This window comes from Pelobates fuscus, chromosome 1 (assembly GCF_036172605.1).
Source record: "Pelobates fuscus isolate aPelFus1 chromosome 1, aPelFus1.pri, whole genome shotgun sequence".
In the NCBI taxonomy this organism is placed as follows: domain Eukaryota; kingdom Metazoa; phylum Chordata; class Amphibia; order Anura; family Pelobatidae; genus Pelobates; species Pelobates fuscus.
In genome coordinates this window covers 438,721,507-438,743,297 of record NC_086317.1, presented here as the reverse complement: position 1 = coordinate 438,743,297, position 21,791 = coordinate 438,721,507, and the positions used below count along the sequence as shown (strand labels likewise).

The 21,791-nt window shown below is 43.4% G+C and overlaps 1 protein-coding gene across 2 annotated transcripts in view; it reads right to left on the bottom strand.

The window, feature by feature from the left end:
* ATP8A2 (ATPase phospholipid transporting 8A2) overlaps window positions 1–21,791 on the bottom strand; it is a 673,473-nt gene that overhangs the window by 17,074 nt on the left and 634,608 nt on the right. For both annotated transcript variants that reach the window (XM_063429614.1, XM_063429623.1), the window contains exon 36: window positions 19,601–19,695. In XM_063429614.1, coding sequence (XP_063285684.1) covers window positions 19,601–19,695 — 95 coding nt within the window. The remainder of the gene's footprint in view (window positions 1–19,600; window positions 19,696–21,791) is intronic.

The following is a 21,791-nucleotide window of genomic DNA, read 5'->3' as shown; positions in this document are numbered from 1 at the left end:
AACACTCGAGAGAGGAACCGGAGACCTTCCTTTAGGTTAGCTCCCGCATTTCTAAGTCCTGACTCCACGGTCTCATTGCTCCCTGAACCTATGCAGATAGGCTATACCCGCCTCTCTGAGGAGGAGAGACAGTACAGGAGAAGGGAGGGGTTATGTATGTACTGTGGAGCCAGAGGTCATTTACTCTCGAACTGCCCTAACCGCCCGGGAAACGCTCGCACCTAAGTTTCTCTAGAGGACAGGCCTTGGGTGTTTCTATTTTGTCCTCTACTTCTAATTATAAAGATCACAGGCTTCTGCTACCAGTTTCCTTAACCTGGGAGAAGGAAGTAGTAAAGGTTATGGCCTTGATAGATTCCGGAGCTGCTGAGAATTTTATCGACCAAGCCTTTGCCACTAGACACATTATCCCATCCCAGTTAAGGGAGACACCCTTGGCCGTTGAGGCCATAGATGGTAGACCATTACTGGACCCCGTTATCTTTCGTGAGACCATACCCATTAACTTAAATGTTGGTATCCTACACGTGGAGAATTTATCTCTTATGCTCATTTCGTCCCCTTCTGTTCCCATAGTTCTGGGGTATCCATGGTTGAAGAGACATAACCCTATTATCGATTGGGAGTTAGGGGAGATACTCTCATGGGGTCAGAGCTGCCAGGAGAGGTGTTTATGCAAGGTTTCTCCATTGGCTAATATTAATACACCAGGTAGTTCTACTCAGTCCACAGAGAGACAGATACCGTCCCTGTACCAAGACTTAAAGGCAGTATTCAACAAGAAGAATGCCGATTCATTACCTCCACACAGGTCATTTGATTGTAAAATTAAGCTTCTACCTGGTACTATGCCCCCGAGGGGTAATGTATATCCTTTATCTGTTCAGGAGAACTCTGTTCTAGAGGAATATATTTGTGAGAATTTAGAGAAAGGATTCATTAGAAGGTCTTCTTCTCCTGCCGGGGCTGGGTTTTTTTTCGTTAAAAAGAAGGATGGCACGCTGAGGCCTTGTATTGATTACCGAGGTTTGAATAAAATAACTATCAGAAATGCCTATCCTATCCCATTGATTACCGAGTTGTTTGATCGTCTTAAGGGCTCCAAAATCTTCACCAAATTAGATCTCAGAGGGGCATATAATTTGGTGAGAATCCAGCATGGACACGAGTGGATGACGGCGTTCAATATTCGGTATGGCCATTATGAATACACAGTTATGCCATTTGGACTTTGCAATGCTCCTGCAGTATTTCAGGATTTGATTAATGAGGTACTTAGGGAGTTTCAACATGATTGTGTTATTGTCTACCTGGACGACATACTGATACACTCTAGGGAGATTGAGACTCACCATAGACAAGTCAGAAAGGTACTACACAAACTTCTGCAACATGGCCTATACTGCAAATTGGAGAAATGCAGCTTTGACCAGTCGCAGATAGACTTTCTTGGTTACGTGATTTCTGGGGAAGGCTTTAAAATGGACCCTGACAAACTCCAATCTATTTTAGATTGGCCGTTGCCTAAAGGACTCAAGGCTATTCAGAGGTTTATTGGTTTTTCCAACTATTATAGGCGCTTCATTAAGGGATACTCTTCTATCATCTCGCCTATTACCGATATGACCAAACAAGGGGCTGATACTAAGACTTGGTCTACTGAGGCTCTTGTTGCTTTCAAGACTCTCAAATAACTTTTTGCTTCTGCTCCCATTCTAGTCCACCCTGATACGACTCTGCCGTTCTTACTCGAGGTCGATGCCTCTGAGACGGGAGTTGGTGCTGTTCTGTCTCAAAGGTTAGGGGTGGACAAACCGTTACACCCTTGTGGGTTCTTCTCTAAGAAATTATCTGGGCCTGAAAGCAGATATGACATCGGTGATAGGGAACTGTTAGCGGTCATTAAGGCTTTAAAGGAGTGGAGACATTTACTAGAAGGGACATTACACCCTGTTACTATTTTAACGGATCATAAGAACTTGTCTTATATTGGGGAGGCTAAGCGCCTGTCCGCCAGGCAAGCTCGTTGGTCCTTGTTCCTCACCCACTTTAATTATGTACTTACTTATAGACCTGGTTCTAAGAACTCTAAAGCCGATGCTTTGTCTCGTCAATATGAACCGTTCACTATAACTGAGCCAGTCCTTTCCTCGATAGTTCCTAAGGGTAACATCATCGCTAACACGAATCTCAGGATTCACTCTCCGTTGCTTACTGAGATCATGAAATTACAGCATCTTGCGCCCAAACAGACTCCTGGGGATCGACACTTTGTTCCCGCCACTCTCCAACTAGAAGTGTTACGCTGTTTCCATAACAGCAAGGTGGTTGGGCATCCTGGCATTCGCAAGACGTATGCTTTGATCTCTAAAGATTTCTGGTGGCCTGATTTACGTAAAGATATTAAAGAATTCATCGGGGCGTGTGAAGTTTGTACCAAGAATAAGCAACCTCATTCACTCCCATGCGGATTTCTGCACCCTTTAGAGGTTCCCGAAAGGCCATGGTCCTGTTTGGCTATGGACTTCATTGTTGATTTGCCTATCTCTAAAAAGCAGACTGTTATCCTCACTGTGGTGGACAGATTTACTAAAATGGCTCACTTCATTCCCTTACCTAAACTCCCATCTTCGCCCGAATTAGCAGAGATATTCGCTAGGGAGATCTTCCGTTTACATGGGATACCTTCCCAAATTGTATCTGACAGAGGTTCCCAATTTGTTTCCCGTTTTTGGAAATCCTTCTGCTCTCAACTAGGCATCAAATTGAATTTTTCTTCTGCCTACCATCCTGAGAAGGGGGCGGGGCCAGAAAGGGTGTGTTTTGTCATCATTAATGACAAGCACACCCCCTTTCAAAGTTAGCATGTTAGTTCAATGCACAGAGCCCTGCTGAAGAGCTCTAGCATTAGAAAAAAGCCCTGTATTTGGTCTGCGCAGCGCAAGCAAATTTAATAACATGCTTGCGCTGTGTTTGCTTTTCACTTGTCTCTGGTGTCTCAGTAAGTGTGATACCAGAGGACAAAAGGGCGAGGAAAGCGTATCATGCTAGGGGCTGTAGAGAGTGTGTGTATAGGGGGCATAGTGTGTATTGGGGATGTAGCGAGTGTGTGCATACCGGCTGTAGTGTGTGTAAGGGTTGTAGAGAGTGTGTGTTGAGAGAATGTAGCATGTGTTTGTTAACAAGGAATGTAGTGTGTGCATAGGGGATCCAGAGTTTGTATGACAGGAATGTAGTGTGTGTAGGTGGTGCAGTGTGTGTGTGTGTATGTAGGGGATCTAGTGTGTAAAGGACCCAGAGTGTGTATAGGAGATTGTGTGTGTGTGTGTAGAGGATTTAGAGTGTGTATAGGGATCTACTGTGTGTATGTGTGTGTAGATTAGATGATCCAGAGTTGGGTAAGGGATCTAGCGTGGAGCGTAATGTGTGTAGTGGTGCAGTTTGAGGGGTGCTATAGTGTGTGTGTATATATATATATATATATATATATATATATAGACATAGCAGAAATGACCGCACTCCAAGGACATGATAGAGATTTTCAAATAAAATTTAACTTTTATTCAATCCATTTAAAAAGTTACATTTTATTTGAAAATCTCTATAAAGTCCTTGGAGTGCGGTCATTTCTGCTATGTCTACATGATCCTTGCCAGGCCAGCACCGGGCACCACAGGATTACACCAGGAGATTACACCAATCTCTCTCTCTCTCTCTCTCTCTCTCTCTCTCTCTCTCTCTCTATATATATATATATATATCTCCAAATAGGGGGGAGGGGGGATGTTGTGTGCAGCATGTGTGTGTGAGGGGTGCAGCATGTTGGGTGTGCTGTGTGCAGCATGTGTGTGTGAGGGGTGCAGTGTGTGAGGGGTGCAGTGTGTTGGGTGTGCTGTGTGCAGTGTGTGTGTGTGAGGGGTGCAGTGTGTTGGGTGTGCTGTGTGCAGCATGTGTGTGTGAGGGGTGCAGTGTGTTGTGTGTGTGTGCGTGTGTGTGTGTGTGTGTGTGTGTGAAAGGTGCAGGTAGAGTTCACTATCGCGAGATCTGAACGTTGCCGCGTTACCGCGGCAACGCTCCGACCTCGCGAGGGGAACCCGGCGGAGCTGCAGGGTAGAGTTCCGCCGGTCCTCTCCTCCCTCCCCAGCCGGCATAGCAATGTTATAGTGCCTCTGGGCCGGTGAGGGAGATCTTTGATCTCCCCACCGGCCCATGGAGGCACACAGCGGGGCCGGCGCTCGGATAGCGCTGGCCCTGCAGGGGCTGGCAGGGGAGATCCTGTGATCTCCCCTGCCTGCCCGATGGCCAGTCCGGGCCTGAATGCACCTGTTTTGTCTGCCCCCATCCCTAACAAAAGATTTGTCGTCCACACAGATGCGTCCATGTACGGACTGGGGGCAGTGCTAAGCCAGGTCGGTGAAGATGGGGGCGAACACCCTGTCGCGTATCTCAGCAGAAAACTGTTACCTAGAGAAGTGAGTTACGCGGCAGTGGAAAAAGAGTGCTTAGCCCTGGTCTGGGCCCTAAAGAAATTGACCCCATATTTGTATGGACAAGAATTCACCTTAATTACCGACCATAATCCCCTTGTATGGCTGAACAGAGTAGCTGGAGATAATGGACGCTTACTGAGATGGAGTCTCGCACTGCAGCCATACAATTTCTCCATCCAATACCGCCCTGGCAAGTTTAATGGGAATGCCGATGGACTGTCCAGGCAAACAGAACTTTTACCCTAAACAGTTGACCGGACAGCCCCAAGTTGACCCGAAAAGGATCAATCCGGGTCTGCCGGAGTGTTCCACAAAAGGGGAGCAGTGTAACAGAACTGTAACAGAACATTATCATCTCCTAAACTTTGTAGAATAATACAGTGAATTACCTTATAAATCATTTGTTCGGTGGTCTGGACTCATTCCTTATCAGTATATTCCTACCAAATACTGGAATCCCTTGATGTGTGATCAAAACATACTTTTCACGGGCACTTCGAATACAGTCGAAGTGCCGAAGCCGTCGAAGTGCCGAAGCCGCCATTACAGCCGAACACGTGGCGGCGGCCATTTTGGTGCAGTCGAACGCGGTCAGCGGTGACCGGTACCTTCCCCTGTCCTTCGACACCACGACTGGAGACTAAGTCCCGTTCGAACATTCGAACACCCGTTCGGAAGGGACTTTGTCATCTTTTCCTAGGAAGTGGATCACCGCCCGACTGGCAATCACCACAGAAGTTTTAACCGCGTTGTACTTCGACACTTCGACAAAGTCGAAGTGCGTTCGACTATTCGAACGCCGCCTTCGGTTGGGACTTTACCGTTTTTCAGGACAGAAATAGACCGACCACATAGCCTGAACCTGTGGAACTATTTTTGGGTATACATACAGACATGCGGTCGGTCCAAAGGGACTTTTTAATATCTCTGGAACCACTGGACGGATTCCCACGAATTTTGGATATGTTGTTCCACAATTTATGTTGTCCATAAAAATATAAGTTTTATTCCTGTGCTATGTAAAATGGGAAAGTTATAAAAATGCATAAAAATTTATAAGTTTTAGCTTGGAGATAATTGAGTAGATACAGTAGGAAACTCAATTATCTCCCAAGCAGAGGGGAGGGAACCTGTGGGCTGTACCAGTCTGTTATTGGTCATTTTATGCCTCCCCTGGGTGTGTCCTGTGTGTACTTTTTGTAAATAAAAAGCAGGCTGGGTGTCCCAGACCTCAGTTCATCTTGACCCTTCAAAACGTAGCCTCGTCTCGTTCTTGGAAGGGGATTATTTGGGAATATTACTCTGCTCCTGTTTACAGCTGAACCTGCCTCTCTCTGGATATCGTGGATGGGATTACACCAGCTCTACTTCTCCACAGCAACTTGCAGGAAAAAGGACGTCTCCAACGGCAGATACCCTCTCTCTACCTGGGTAGCCGTTACAGTGTGTGTGTGTCAAGGTATGTGTATGTGTGACTGTATGTATCTGTGTGTGTGTGTGTTTCTGTGTATGTATGTGTGCCAGTCTGTGTATCTGTGCCAAGGTGTATGTATGTGTCATGGTTTATATCTGAGTGTGTGTATGTGCCAGTGTGTATCTGTGTGTCAGTGTGTCAGTGTGTACATTGATGTTAGTGTGTGTGTCAAGGTATGTGTATGTGTGACTGTGTGTATCTGTGTGTGTGTGTGTTTCTGTGGATGTATGTGTGCCAGTCTGTGTATCTGTGCCAAGGTGTATGTATGTGTCATGGTTTATATCTGAGTGTGTGTATGTGCCAGTGTGTGTATCTGTGTGTTAAGGTGTGTGCATGTGCCAGTATGTGTTTCTGTGTATCAAGGTGTGTGTATGTGTCAGTGTGTGTATCTTTGTGTCTTTGTGTGTGTATCTTTGTGTCTGGGTGTGTTTTTATGGGTGCATCTGTGTTAAATTGTATGTTTATCTGCGTAAGTATGTATGTATGTGGCAGTGTATGTGTATACATCCCAGCAATCAAACACCAACACAGCATTCAAACACATCCCTGCAAACACAAACATTACATACAAAAACACCCCTGAATTCAAACTCTAAAATTATGTACAAACACTCAAACACACCTTTCACTCAAACACCAATACTACACACAAATGTACATCTGCATTTAAAAGCCAACACTACATCCAAACACACCACTGCAAGCAAATGGAAAAATTTACAAACAAACAAACCCCTGTAATAAAACACTAAAATTATCCTCTCGATTGTAAGCTCGTTTGAGCAGGGTCCTCAACTACCTATTGTTCCTGTTACATTTTGTTATTGTCTCTTTTGGTAAATTCCCCTCTTATTGTAAAGCGCTGTGAACAGGGCCGGACTTGGAAAAAATTTTGGCCCGGGCATTTTTTCATCACAGCGGCCCACTAAGAAGGGGGCGGGGCAGAGAGGGTGTGTTTTGTCATCACTAATGACAAACACGCCCCCACTCAAAGTGAGCATGTTGGTTCAATGCTCTTCCAGGGCAGACCATGCGCAGAGCTCTGCCGAAGAGCTCTAGCATGAGAAAAAAGACCTGTATTTGTTCTGCACAGCGCAAGCGAATTTAATAACATGCTTGCACTGTGTTTCCTTGCAACTTGTCTCTGGTGTCTCTAGAAATGGATACCAGGAGACAAAAGGGCCAGGAAAGAGTATTGTGCATGTGGTTGGAGCCTGCTTGTGGTATTGCGTGTGTGTAGAGTGAGCTGATTGTGGTGTGGTATTGTGTAATAAGGTCGGTTTTAGTCGTGTTGTGTTTGTGATGTAATGTAATGCATATGTCGCTAGGGGTTGTAGAAAATGTGTGTATAGGGGATGTAGCAAGTTTGTGCACGCAGGCTATAGTGTGTGTGTGTGTGTGTGTATAGGTGATGTAGTGTTTGTAGAGAGTGTGTGTTTAGGGGTGTTTGCTTACAAGGAATCTAGTGTGTGTATAGGGGATCCAGAGTGTGTATGTTAGGAGTGTAGTGTGTGTGTGAGGGGTGCAGTATGTGTGTGAGAGTTCTGAGTGTAAGAGCGCTGTGTGTGATGTATGTGAGAGTGCTGAGTGTGATAGTGCTGTGTATGATGTGTGTGAGAGTGCTGAGTGTGATGTGTGTGATAGTGCTGTGTATGATGTGTGTGAGAGTGCTGAGTGTTATGTGTGTGAGAGTGCTGTGGATGATGTGTGTGAGAGTGCAGAGTGTGATGTGTGTGAGAGTGCTGAATGTGATGTGTGTGAGAGTGCTGTGGATGATGTGTGTGAGAGTGCTGAGTGTGATGTGTGTGAGAGTGCTGTATATGATGTGTGTGAGAGTGCTGAGTGCTGAGTGTGAGGGTGTGTGAGTGCTGAGTGTGATGTGTGTGAGAGTGCTGTGTGTGAGAGTGATGTGTATGATGTGTGTGAGAGTGCTGAGTGTGATGTGTGCGATAGTGCTGTGTATAAATGTTAGAAGAGATTGTGTGTGTGTGTGTGGGGGGGGGGGGGGGTAAATAAACAAAACCCAAAAAAATAAGCAGGCATTATGTCCGCCCCTCCCTTCTTACCTTTAGCCTGGCAACGCTCCTGATCTTGTGAGAAGAACCCGGCGGAGCTGCAAGATAGAGCTCCGCCGGGTCCTCCTCTCCCTCCCCAACCGGATGTCCATTCAAGTGGGCCGGTGAGGGAGAGCTTTGAGCTGGGCCGGCGTTTGGATAGTGCCGGCCCTGCATAGACCGGCAGGGGAGATCCTGGGACCTCCCCCGCCGGCCTCGGCCCATGGCCACCGCGGCCCACCGGTGTGCCCGATGGCCAGTGCGGGCCTGGCTGTGAAATAAGCTGGCGCTATATAAATAATAACCAAAAATAATAATAATAATAATATACAAACACCAACTCTACACATAAAAGCACACCTGCACCTATGTACTACAATCCGTTTACTATCTGTAGAAATCAGTGTGTAAATATATATATATACCAAAAAAAACTAAATTTGCTTAAAAAAAGAAAGAATACATTACGCCCTGCTAATTAAAAGGTTTGTGCTACAGCGCAAATAAAACGGGAGGGGGGGGGGGAGGGAGGAGGGATGCAAGGGGGTGGTCCACAATGACAAAAGGTAAAAGGTTCCATGGGTAAAATTAATTGTCAAAAGCCTGGTTTACAAAATGCTTGGACTTTGAGGTGGGGTTCTCACAGGGATACAGGAGTGACTCTATGCATTTTTATCTCATTAACCCTTCCATTATTGTCACTTAAACGAACTCTAGTATGGGCCTATGCCCTAATTCTGTCCCAATAACATTTGCACTAGCCACAAATTAAAAACTGAAATAGCAAATTCTATAACTTGAAATATGACGGTTTCTGACGTGTCACCTATACTGCATTCCTCAGATACACCGTGGATCCCATGGCATGCTGTGAACATTCTTCAATGTACCTTCTTGACAGCAATTAAATCATCCACATCCTTTACTAGTACACAGCTGTGCCTCGTCAGGGCTATCAATAAATGAATTATAGGCCAAGGCTCAACTGGAGCATCTGATTTTTATTCAGCGGGACATAAAGCCCACTCATTTTCAGTTTCCAACAAATCACGGCTTTTCCACAGTAGGTTAAATTAAACAGACTATCCCCTTGATCGGTGCAACATATTATGAAGTCATATTAGACAGCTGTACATATATTTCTTAATTCATTTAACTAATTTATATTAAAGCTGGTATTATTCCAACCCAGTTACTACAAAGCCAGCTTCGCATGAAGGTATTGTTCTGACAAATGTTAAATAACAAATAATTGTGACTCACTTTTCCAAATATTCCAATGACTCTATTATATTATTATATTATACTCCAAATATTCCAATGACTATTATATTATACTCCAAGTATTCTAATGACTGTATTATATTATTATATTATACTCCAAATATTCTAATGACTATATTATATTATTATATTATTATATTATTATATTATACTCCAAATATTCTAATGACTATTTTATATTTTTATTATATTATTATATTATACTCCAAATATTCTAATGACTATTTTATATTATTATTATATTATACTCCAAATATTCCAATGACTCTGGAATTTTATAGCGGCTTTGACACCATTGTAGTATGCACGATGAGTACAACACTGATGTGTTTAGAGGACCAGGTGAGGCCATTGGAGCCTCCATATGCTAATTCTTGCAATCTGTGTGAAGGAGCCTGACTCCCATAGCTGTCGCTGGGGAAATTGACAAACCTGACAGCTTTTGTAATTTTTTTTGTCAAAATGATAAGACAAAGTAGTCCCTATTCTGTCTTATGAAACTTTTGACTCACGGTGAATGTGAGTATTTGTAAAGATCCACAGTCTGGTCTATATGACCAGATCTTATCCCATATAATCTTGTCCATCAGAGGTTTATGTAGTTGTACATCCCCTCAAAACAGTTTTACGTATCAGATAAGACAAGCAGAGCTACTCACGATTAGTAACGATTAGTATCCATACCGGGTTGCTATCAGAATATTAACAGACCCATTCAAGCATATGCACAACTTCAACTACGTTTTTTTTAAGAAATATATGTATGAGCAAATGGAAGACTTATAGATTCCTCCATTGACACCAAAGGGACCATGTTTCTGGCAGCAGCAACGTCTGAAATTGGAACTATTGTGCTATTGTGACTATGTGGAGCCACGGACCAGGGTCTACAACTGACTTTGCCTTAGGTAGTTGATCCCTGACCACAAATTTATATTTTAGCGGTGTGCATTAGTAATTCAGTCTTCAGTTCTCATTCAGCTCAATTTCCTGAAGGCCTTTCACACCTCAGTCAAAAGTTGAGCATTGACCAACAGAGGTTTGCAATAATTAATTGATCTAATTCTCAATAAATGTCTTGAGTAAGTGTGCATATACACAAAATGCCAATAGGGCCAGTATGTGTGATGTGCTAACATTTTACCAATAGAGATACATGTTTAAAGGAACAATCCAGGCACCATAAGCACTAGGGATCGCTGTAGTTGTTATGGTGCCAGGAGTGCCCTAGCACCCAATAAACTAAGCCCATTGCGGATCTAAGTTCTAGAGAGCTAACATAGGTTCCTGTTTAGGAACTTTTGGCTCTTCGCCTTTCATAGTGGTGGCGGTGAGCATGTTTTTTTAAAGGGATTTCCATGTACCATAATCACTACAGCAAGCTCTGTATTTTAGCAACAAAGCTATAGTGGTGATGGTGCTTGCAGTATTTCTCTAAAGAAGCTATTTCCGAGTGCCCTACATAACTACCCACTGGTATATTGAGAATCTAGTTATTTATGAAGAGTTTTGCCAGAAAGAATACATTTATATCTCTCTCATTCTTAAATATATCTTACTGAAAACAGCTATGATAAATGAAGGATTCTCTAGAAAAGTTACGGACAAGATGTGCTAATTTCATTTCAATTCTATTACATTCACATTAGATTTTGATAAATATATTTCTAAGTAGACTTAACCTTTTCAGATGAATGTAATTTTAATAACAAACTACTAAGAAGTCTGTCGCTTGCAACAACAGGTGTGCATTTTTTATTTTGCAGGCAGGTGCTAATCCTGCTGGCCGTCACTGGGGTGATCTCACCTCTTCTATGCGTCTCAGGAGTTGGGGCTGAGGAGAGGGATCATGTGGCAAAGGGGGAAGGAGGTGTAATATGTAGCATTCATATATTCTAGCAATAATTACAATTCTACTAACTGAATGATGAGCAGAGGCTGACATGCTCTGCTAGAAGGTGCCAGTCATGTAAATATATTTCACATCGCCATTCAGTGGTCCCATTGGTATATTAGATGACCATCTGTCCTCAGATGTACTGGCTATGGATGAATTATTAAAGACTAGAAGTCACAGTTGGTACCACTAGTAAGTGGAAGGACATTTGTTAAACAAGCTCAGTAAAAACACAGAAAAGCAGACACTGTTTTGTTTAACTTACTGAGTGCTTCTCTGTATTTCAACTCACTAACTTCTAGTCATCTAACTCACCAAGTGCTAGCATAAACATTAACTCACTAACTGCTAGTTATCTAACTCACTGAGTGCTAGCATACACCTTAACTCACTAACCGCTAGTAATCTAACACACCGAGTGCTAGCATGCACATTAACACACTAACTGCTAGTTATCTAACTCACTGAGTGCTAGCATACACCATAACTCACTAACTGCTAGTTACCTAACTCACCGAGTGCTAGCATACACCTTAACTCACTAACTGCTAGTTATCTAACTCACTGAGTGCTAACACCCTAACTTACCAACCGCTAAACTCACTGAGTGCTAGTGAACACCCTAACTTACCAACTGCTAAACTCACTGAGTGCTAGTGAACACCCTAACTTACCAACTGCTAAACTCACTGAATGCTAGTGAACACCATAACTTACCAACTGATAAACTCACTAAGTGCTAGTGAACACCCTAACTTACCAACTGCTAACCTTACAGAGTGCTCAAAACACCCTTACTCACCAGCTGCTAAACTCACTGAGTGCTAGTGAACACCCTAACTCACTAGCTGCTAAACATACTGAGTGCTAGTAAACACCCTAACTCACCAGCTGCTAGACACATGTAACGCACTGAGTGCTAATGAACATGCTAAGGTGTACTTGTCTAACTCGCTGAATACCTGTTTATAGCTTAAATCTAACTCACTGAATTTAACTACTCAAATCAAGTAATTAATAACCATCAGGGACAATCCCACATTGAAAGGCAGAAAAGCAGGATACGAAAACAATCTTCAAATGTTAGAAGACAGACTTAAAGAAAATGTGCATTTGAAGGTATTCTAGGGATTAACAGTATATCATCATCATTAAGCTCCATAGGAATAACGCTAATTGATTTCAGGGTTTGAATGATGGTATCACAGATTAGTGAGTTTTATTTCAGTGGCGCTCTGTGATACACTCAGACACAGAGCACATTACTGTAGGTTTTATCAGTGTGGAGCTCTGTCACAAGCAGTGTATATTCCTGTTAGTTAAATTGCTGTGCAGCACAATTCTATTCCTATTTACATTTCACATTACTGTGGAGCTCTGCTAAATATATGTTCCACTTGAGGTTTATATTGTTTTAAGCTTAGCTCTGTGAATCACTCCCACACTACAGATAACTGTGATTTGTCTTGATGTAAGTCCCTGAGATAAATTCATGTGCCAAACGCCACTGTGACTTATAAATCTGGCCTCCTATAGCAAAATGAATTTTACGCCCATGACATAACTGGCTAGATTCTCTGCTAAGAAGCTGACACTATGGCAGGGGTACGTGACTTTTGGCGCTCCCAATCTTGTGGACTATATCCCCAATATTCTTCTTACAGTCGGATTACTGGCAAAGCATCATGGGAGATGCAGTCCACAACATCTAAAGTACGGCAATTCGTTGGAGGTGGATGGTTCTGTTATATTTGTTGAGATCGGGGAGTCCCAGGCCCCCTTGTGGTTTGGGTTTTGTGAGGATGTCGTATTTTATTCTAGCCGTTCTGTTCCTCCAGACATATCTCGTGAAGGCTGTACGTATTTGGGCTACGAAGGTCTGGGGGATGAAGATTGGGAGTGTTTGCATCAGGTATAGGAAGCGTTCATTTTGAGAACGTTTACTCGTCCCAGCCAGGTGATGTGCGGTATGTCCCATTCTCCGAGGTCTTTAAGTATGCGGTCAAGGAGGGGGGGGGGGGGGGAGTTGTGGTTGAATATGCGGTGTGGGTCTGCAGTGAGCCATATGCCTAAGTATTTTATTGCGTCTTTATTTCAGTGGAATGGGTATCGTGCTTTTAGGTTTGTCGTTAGGGCGCGTTCGCAGCCTAGATTTAATATCTCCGATTTTGTATAGTTGATGCTCAAATTGGAGAGTGCATTGTAGTCCTCGAATTCGTGCATGATGGCTGGGAGTGAGGTTTGTGGGTCTCGAACTGTAAACAGTAGATCGTCGGTGTAAGCCGATATCTTACTTTCCTCCCACTGTCCTTGTATGCCCCTAATGTCCGGTCTGCTGCGAACCGCGTTCAGGAATGGCTCCAGGCTGAGTACAAAAAGCAGAGGTGAGAGGGGGCATCCCTGTCGGGTGCCATTGTGTATCTGGAATGGTTTTGATAGTGTGCTGTTGACATAGACACACGCCGTCGGTTTGTTGTAGAGAGCTGCGATCCACGTCCTCATGTTGGGGCCGAACCCTAGGTGTTGTAGCGTCGTGAATAGGAAGGTCCAGTCAACCCTATCGAACGCTTTTTCCGCGTCGGTGGAGATTAGAAGTGCTGGCATTGTCTGTATCCTGGCCGCATACATTAGGTTGATTACTTTGGTGGTGTTGTCTCTGGCCTCTCTATTTTTGACAAATCCAACCTGGTCCGGGTGTATCAGCTTCGGCAGGAGGGGTTGGATGCGGAGAGCCAGGATTTTGGCGAAAAGTTTCAAGTCCGTATTCAACAGGGAGATCGGTCGGTAACTTGGACATTCCGTGGGGTCTTTGCCTTCTTTGGGTATCACTACAATGTGCGCCTTTAGGGTGTTCTGGTCGAGGTTTCCCCCCTCCTTGATGGCATTTAGCATGTTAAGTAGATGTGGAGCAAGTGTTTTATAGTAGATTTTGTAGTACTTAATGGTGTAGTCGTCGGGGCCCGGGCTTTTCCCATTCTTGGCTGTTTTCAGTGCCAGGGCTAATTCCTCAGGTGTTATGGGCTCTTCCAGTGTTTCCGCGTCTATTTTGGACGTGAGGTGTTTGGCGAGATATGTGTTTTAAAACTAAATACAGAAATGTCCAGATACACCAGAGCGTGGATAAGAAAAGACACACACTTAGTGGGTAAATAGATAGAGAAAAACTCTAAAAACAATTACCCTTGTACTGAAGTATTGTAGATAAGGACTCCTCACAGTCCTCAGATTAACATGGAAAATAGAAAATCTACAATACAATAACAACAGAAAAACATAGTGCAATAATGCTATAACACTTTAAAATGGTGAGTAGATGTAAAATAGTCACACTCACAAACAGAAATTGATTGTAGGCGTTATCATAAAACCTCAGGACTTGCGAAGCATCATGGCAGATATAGAGGAGAAAAAATATATAAAAATAATAGTGCAGAGTATCTTTGATAAAATGAACACTTTAATGTACAAACACACTTACAAAATAGAAGTGGGAAACAGGCACATCAATAAATCCAATCTCAGGATCCCTGGAATCAGGAACATCAAAATGACCAATGTCCAAAGAAAGAGATATGGAAATAAAATACAAAATAAAACCAAAATCAAATTCTGCACTACAATAGAAATAGAAAATAGATATGTGTTTTGTCTGTCGGGTTTAGGTGCGGCAGGGTCTCCTGTCTCCTCTCCCTGGCTGCGGAGGTGATACAGGGATTCATAGTACAGTCGGAAGCCGTCCGCTATCTCCTTTGGGGTGTGGCGGGTGGTTCATTTGAATTTGATCTCTGAGATCTCTGAGATTTTGTCTGGCTTTCCTTAGGGCCTTTGCCAGGAGCTTGCCGCTCTTGTTACTGAATTCATAGAAGGTCTTCTGGGCTTGTCTGTATTGGAAGGCGATCCGTTGGGAGAGGTGGGTGTTCAGTGCTGCTCTCGCCGCGACTAGTTGCGCATAGGTGTTGTCGTTGAGTGTGGTTTTATGCTGTTTTTCCAAGTCCGCCACTTTCTGCGAGAGGTTTGCTGTTTCGTTTGTGCGCCATGTCGAATCAGGATGCCGCGTATCACACATTTGTGTGCTTCCCACACCTTGTCCGGAGTGGATTCCGGTGTGTTGTTTGTTTGAAAGAAGTGGTCTATGTGGGATTGTATCTCTGTCTGGATTAAGGGGTCTTCTATCAGTGACTCGTTTAGTCTCCAGGTCCATTGTTTCTGGTATGGTGTAGGCGAGGTTATCGTGATGATGACCGGGGCATGGTCTGACCAGGACATAGGGGCTATTGTCGCAGAGAGGAGGTCATTTAGATGGCGGTGGCGGAGGAAGAAGTAGTCTATGCGTGAGCACGAATTGTGAGGTGGGGAATAGTACGTGTAATCCTTCTCTGTGTGGTGCAAGGTGCGCCAGCAGTCTGACATTTGGAATTCATGCAGGGTGGTTCGCATGCCTCTGAGTACATGGTCTGGAAGGGTGGAGTGGCCTGCGGATGTGTCCAGTCTCGGATCCAACGGTGCGTTAAAGTCGCCGCCAAGAATTAGTATGGAGGTATAGGTTGGCGTAGGTAAAGCGTGTGGCATGGATTGTGCCCTTCAGGAAGAGGTATCTTCCATTGGGGCCTGATAGTTCGTCTTCCATTTGGAATGGTACGTCGGCGGAAAAAAGTATCGCCGTTCCTTTGGATTTTGAGTCCGGGTTGGTGGCGTGGAAACTCAGCGGGTAATGTTTGTTCGAGAACTTGGGCCGCTTGTCAGTTTTTAAGTGGGTTTCTTGGAAGAACGCTATGGATACATTTAGGGCTTTCAGTTCTCTCAGTGCCCTCGCACGCTTTTGTGGGGAGTTGAGTCCTTTAGCGTTGATCGTGAGGAGTTTGAAGGCCGGGGGGTCGCCATCCTGACACGGGCGGCTGCGCGGGGAGGGCCCGGGAGAGAGAGGGGAAGGGGAGGAGGAGAGGGGATAGAAGTAAGAGAAGAAGAGAAAAAAAGGGGGGGGGAGGGGAAGCGGGAAGGGCGGCTAGGGGGGGTCTAGCGGTCGCCCGCATGCGCCCGCCGGGACGTTTTGGTCGTCCACCGCTGGGGGCACGCGGGATAGCTATATATGCTATGGTTGATCCCCTGTGGTGTGTTTGTGTAGGGTGTTAGTTAGTTTCAGGAGTGTGTCTTCTCTCCTTGCCTCGTGTGGGTCTGGTTCTATGTGCGGTTGTGTGGTGTTCCTCTCAGGTCGCTATCTCCCTCGAGTTCGAGGGTGTGGGCCGTATGGACGGCAATAAGGGGCAATCTGCCTCTGGGGTAAGGTCTCACGTATATAGCGAGTGTTCAGTGAGCCTGGCCAGTGGTTTGGCAGTGAGCCCGTGGGGAGGTGGGTGGCGGTCCTTTGCTCCCTAGCAAAGTTCGTTTGGTGGTTTGTTTGGTCAGGTGGTCAGGTGGCCGGGTCGTCCGAGCCCTGCTACTAGAGCTTTTATGTTATGTGGTGAGACCATGGGTGATACAGCTGTGCAGAAGCGTCAACATGCAAAGTTCATATTCAACAGATTTAAAAAACATTCGTATAATAAGTTTAAAACATTTGTATGGCAGGTTACTAGAGTAGTATTTCAAACTGATAACTTTTAGAGACGCCATGGAGGCTGCCAGCAACCTGCTCCCTGGAATTACACTCTTAATGTTTCAGTCGTGCGTGGGTTTGCATGCATGTCGGGTCGTGGGTTCTGTCAGCGGGGGGTGGATTTCTTTTCCGCTTAGGGGGCCAGGTCGTCTCGTCCGTGTCTTGTTCAGGGGTGCTATCATCCGTGGCGCCTATGTGTGTGGGTTTTACCTCCTGGACTATTGTGTGCAGATCTTCTTTCTTTGGGAGGGAGTCAAATAAGGCATACCATTTGTGTGAGGGTCCCTCTGTGTCTTGGGTGCCGGCGGAGGTATGCAGGCTGTCTTCCGACACTGTGGATCCCGGGGAGGCAGGCGCCATGTTTGATGCTTTGTGTTGCGAGTCGAGGATCTCCGGGGTGCGCAGGTAGGTGCGGATGGAGGCGGATGGTCCATCTTTCTGTGTCCTCGGTGTGGAGGGGGTCATTTGTGCACGTTTAGTGCGGCCCATCGGGTCTCTGGGGGTGCTGATTGTTGCTGGATTGGGCTGCAGGGCTCGGAGCGCTGGATTTAAGCCGCCATTCTCTTTCGGCGCCAAGCCACGCCCCATTATTCTAAATCTACCTTTTCTATTGGGGTATTCCTCTTTTCAAGTGTTTTGTACATTGTGTGTGTGATACATTTACTGACACAAAGTCTTGTGCACAGCTGTTTTTTTGTTGTTTTATTTTGTTTCTCATCTTATTGATAAGATACCTATGCTCTTTTCACTCATCAGACAGAAAAGTCAATCTACCTTCCATAGAAAGATGTCCAGGGCCCAGGGGTGAGGCAGGGGCCCCAAACCCATAAATTAAATTTGCTTGGCTCTGTTAGCCATCCCTATGTGAAGAATAAACAGGGCCCCCAAACTGGTAAACATGGAGACTCTTTCATGACTACCTCTAAACAGGTTCAAATCCTTGTCGGGTTGACTCAGCCCTTTATCCTTCCAAGGTAGATAAATTGGGTAATAGTAGCATCCCCGGGAGGTTAGGCAAAAGTAACATCCTCAAGATGTACTTGGAGACCAGAGTACTCTGAATGTACCTCTCCTGGTTAAATACTTTGTTATTATTAACTGAGACCTTCACTAGGACCCCCAAGTGGGATTAATGTACTTGTATCACTAAAATTCACATCTACAGAGCCCTATCCTGACCCTTCACTCCCTACTGGTTTGATGTCTTGGTTTGTTTGTAGTAATCTTGTTGCTCTACCACTTTAGACATGTTAATGCAATGGACATTGATTTACACTGTTTATTTTATGCATTCAATTGAATGAATACTTGGTTATATATGTATTAAGCTAAAAAAAAAATACGTAAATTTAAAAAAAAAATTACACTTTATTTTCACTGTGTCTTCCTCACACACCTCCCACCACCCTCAAAAATCTTCTCTTTTGGAACATTTAAAAAACTGAGAAGTCTTGTGTAATGTAAAATTGTTTAAAAACTCACATCTTGAGTTCAATATTCATACAAACGTTATTAAACAAGCTGGTAGATAACATTGTGGGCCAGATGCTACTTTTTAATGTGTAGTTCCACTGAAACACTAATTAATCTAATGATGATTTGAAGAGTGGACCTTTGCTCCCCCCAAAAAATATTTTATTTTTGTTTGGTGCTAAAATTTGTACTTGGAAGGAGGCCTTAATTTTGGTTTCCCCATTTTCTTGCTCACAGATTTTATAAAAGATATATATTAGCTCTTTTTTGTTCTTTCGTTTGCCTATTAATAGGCCTCATTGGCACGCATTATGATTTTCGTTTCCACCATAGTGACTTTTATTTATTCTTTATTAACATTTAAATGTGTGGTTACTTGACATCTGTGTTTTATTCAACATGTGCAGTATATTATCTGATTGTACGAAGCCAAATAAGTTAATTTCTCTGTCTCGAAACCTCTTGATTGTGTTTGTTACAATCCTATGTCTGTACATCGCTCTCACTGTTTGTAACTTGGCACACCAACAGTAAATTCTGCTTCTCCTTTTGATAATTTTCAGTAAGCGACAAGCAGTTAATTTTTGATTATAGCAATGAGAGCCTGAGAATTGAACTTCCTTTCGTAAACTTATCAAACGTTTTATGGAATTTACTAGGCAAGAGAAAACATTTTTGTAGGAGCTTTGCTATACTTTGTAGAGAAAAAAAAATGAATGTATTTTTGGGGCAAATTAGATTTGATGGTCTATTTTATAAATACGTCAACATCCTCAGAATAGGTGGATGAGAAGAAGGTCCATTTCAAGCAGCTGTACCAATTTAATCTATACATTGTGCAGGCAAACATACTAGCAACTGTATAGGTTAAAATATATCTCACCTGAAGCTTGTGTTGCCTGTTCCAATATGGCTTTTCACATAGCTAGGCATTATGGGATACAGTGCAGGTCTTACCATTGTGGCCACATTTGTAGTTTTCTTTAGACATTAGACTGATAGTGTCAAAGCCCGAAGAAGTAACAGTACATATTAAAAAACAATATAAATATGAGATCTAGAACACAATCCCATTATTAATCAATCATTTACTTATTTCAGGAATATATTTTATACCTACTGTTTTTTTGTTGTTTCTCATCTTATTGATAAGATACCTATGCTCTTTTCACTCATCAGACAGAAAAGTCAATCTACCTTCGTGCTTTTTATGAAAAAGCTTATCTTTGGCCTAAGGCGAGACACTAATGCATTTTAATTAAAGTTAAATCTGCACCTGTCTGAAGCATCCCCTAAAGAGCTAGCCCTTGGAATAATTTACAGTTGTATACTTACACGATACACCACTTTGCTGGACGGAATTAGCACGAAAGAGGCTCGGAGGGGTTTTTCTGCCAAGTCTCTTCAACAAGTGGTCACGTTCGTTCAAGCTGCAGTGAAGATCAAATAAACATTACCTTCAGAACATGTCAACCAGGACAGAAAATGCTGCTACTTAAAATGGGGAAAAGTCTCTTGTTACCAGATGACAGCAGTTTGATACTAAGATTACAGGCTGTTTGTAAAGCAAGAAAAACTACACAGAAAACAAGGACGCTATTTTCTTATCAGTGGTGTACTAGGATGTGAATGTTTGTGGAATACAAAGGAGTTTTACTCAGTAATCAGTGCAGAGTGGTGAACTAAAAAAGCAAATGAAACGTAGGACAAATATGAGAAGTTAGATTTTTTTTTTTTTCATTTTCGTTTGTTGCTCAGATTATTATTAATATAAATTTAGTTTTCAACAGTTTACTGTTTCTTATGAATCCACAAAGAAATAAAGAAGATGAACCAATACAAATATTCAGCAAAAACAGGGCCACGTCACTAAATATTTATTAGAGGGACACTATAGTCACCAGAACAACTATAGCTTAATGTAGTTGTTCTGGTGTCTACCTACCGCCTGTCCCTGCAGGAGGTGTTTACATTACTGCCTAGGAACTCCTCTACAGGCAGTCACTCAGATGGCCACTAGATGTTCTTCCTGGGTCAGTCACTGACATTCAGCGTCTCCACACTCTGCATGGAAGCACTGCACTTTCCTCATAGAGGTGCATTGATTCAATGCATCTCTATGAGAAGGTGGTGATTGGCGGAGCTCAGCATTTTGCTGGACATGCGCAAATGCCTTCCAATACTTTCCAAGAGAGTTAGTTTTCATGAGGCAGGGCAGAATAAAGGTACGTATTTTACTTTTTTAACTGGGGTAAGGGGGGATTCGGCCACCTAAAATGGGTTTTCAACACTATAGTGTCAGAAATACACTACAGTTTTCCTTTAATTAAAAACATGCAGACATATTCTCCAGTTTATGTAGAATAAGACTTTCAATTAGGAACGTGCCACATTCAAATGCAGCTTCCACAGGTACACAGGATCTCACAAGTTGTGTCACTGGCGATGCTGATAATAGGCAGACCCAACTGGAAGCCATGTCAGAACATGCCAGATGCATTCTGTCGGTTTCCATGGTGATTGCTCCTAATTTAGATAGCTCCCATTTTTGCCTTGATAAAGCTGCCAACTGATTTGCCAAGAAAACAAAACAAAAAAACCCAGAAAATAAATTTCATCAAGGACTCCTCACAGAATGAGTATTCGAGGTAGAAAAAGAGACTTGAAATGGTTAGTACAGAACACTATGTTTGGTTTGCTTGAAACCTCCGACAGGCATGTCTCACAAACAATATGTGATACCCATTACAAATAAACAGACATTACAGGCAGGAATCTTGTCAGTAATTTGTGGAAACTAATATCTACCGGCTGTTGTTAATAACAATAACCTACAGCAGATTATTACTGGCGATAATGGTAACGAGCCCAGAAAAGGGTATTGTATTATCTTGTGAGACCCCAAAAAATGAGGTGTCAAGGTGAGCAGAATGCAAGCTTTAAAGTAGAATGAGTAGCTTTATTAGGTTAAATTATATGTAAAGTACTGTACACATCTTATAAGTCGCTACATTACCAGAGGTAGCTGCAGCTTTTAGATAAATATATATCACAATGACCTTGTTGATTAGTGATATATATACCACTAGAGCCTGGTATAATACCTATGTATTTTTGTATCTTGTCCGACCTTCCAAAGTAAAGAATTTATAAAGATATTGTCATTATGCTCCAATAGGAAGGTCAAAAGGTTACTCCATGCATCATGACCACTACAGACCTCGGCCTCTGTAGTTATGATGCCAGGAGTACCCTGGCCTTGTTTTACAGAAATGGGGGGGAGCCATTTTGCAACAGACTGCCCTCTCATCTGTGCCACGGCCACGTGCTGACTGTCCTCTCGTGGCCAGTGATGACATTGGGCTTCTTCAAGTCGATGCTGCCAGCAATTCATTCCACCAATCATAACTTCTGACAAAAGGGTCAGCTGACCGCTCTCAGCCAATGTGCCTAGGAATACGCTGCAGCTGGAGGTGGAGTTACACCTCCGGCAGCAGAGAGGTTAAACACTGTATCTGCAGCGTAC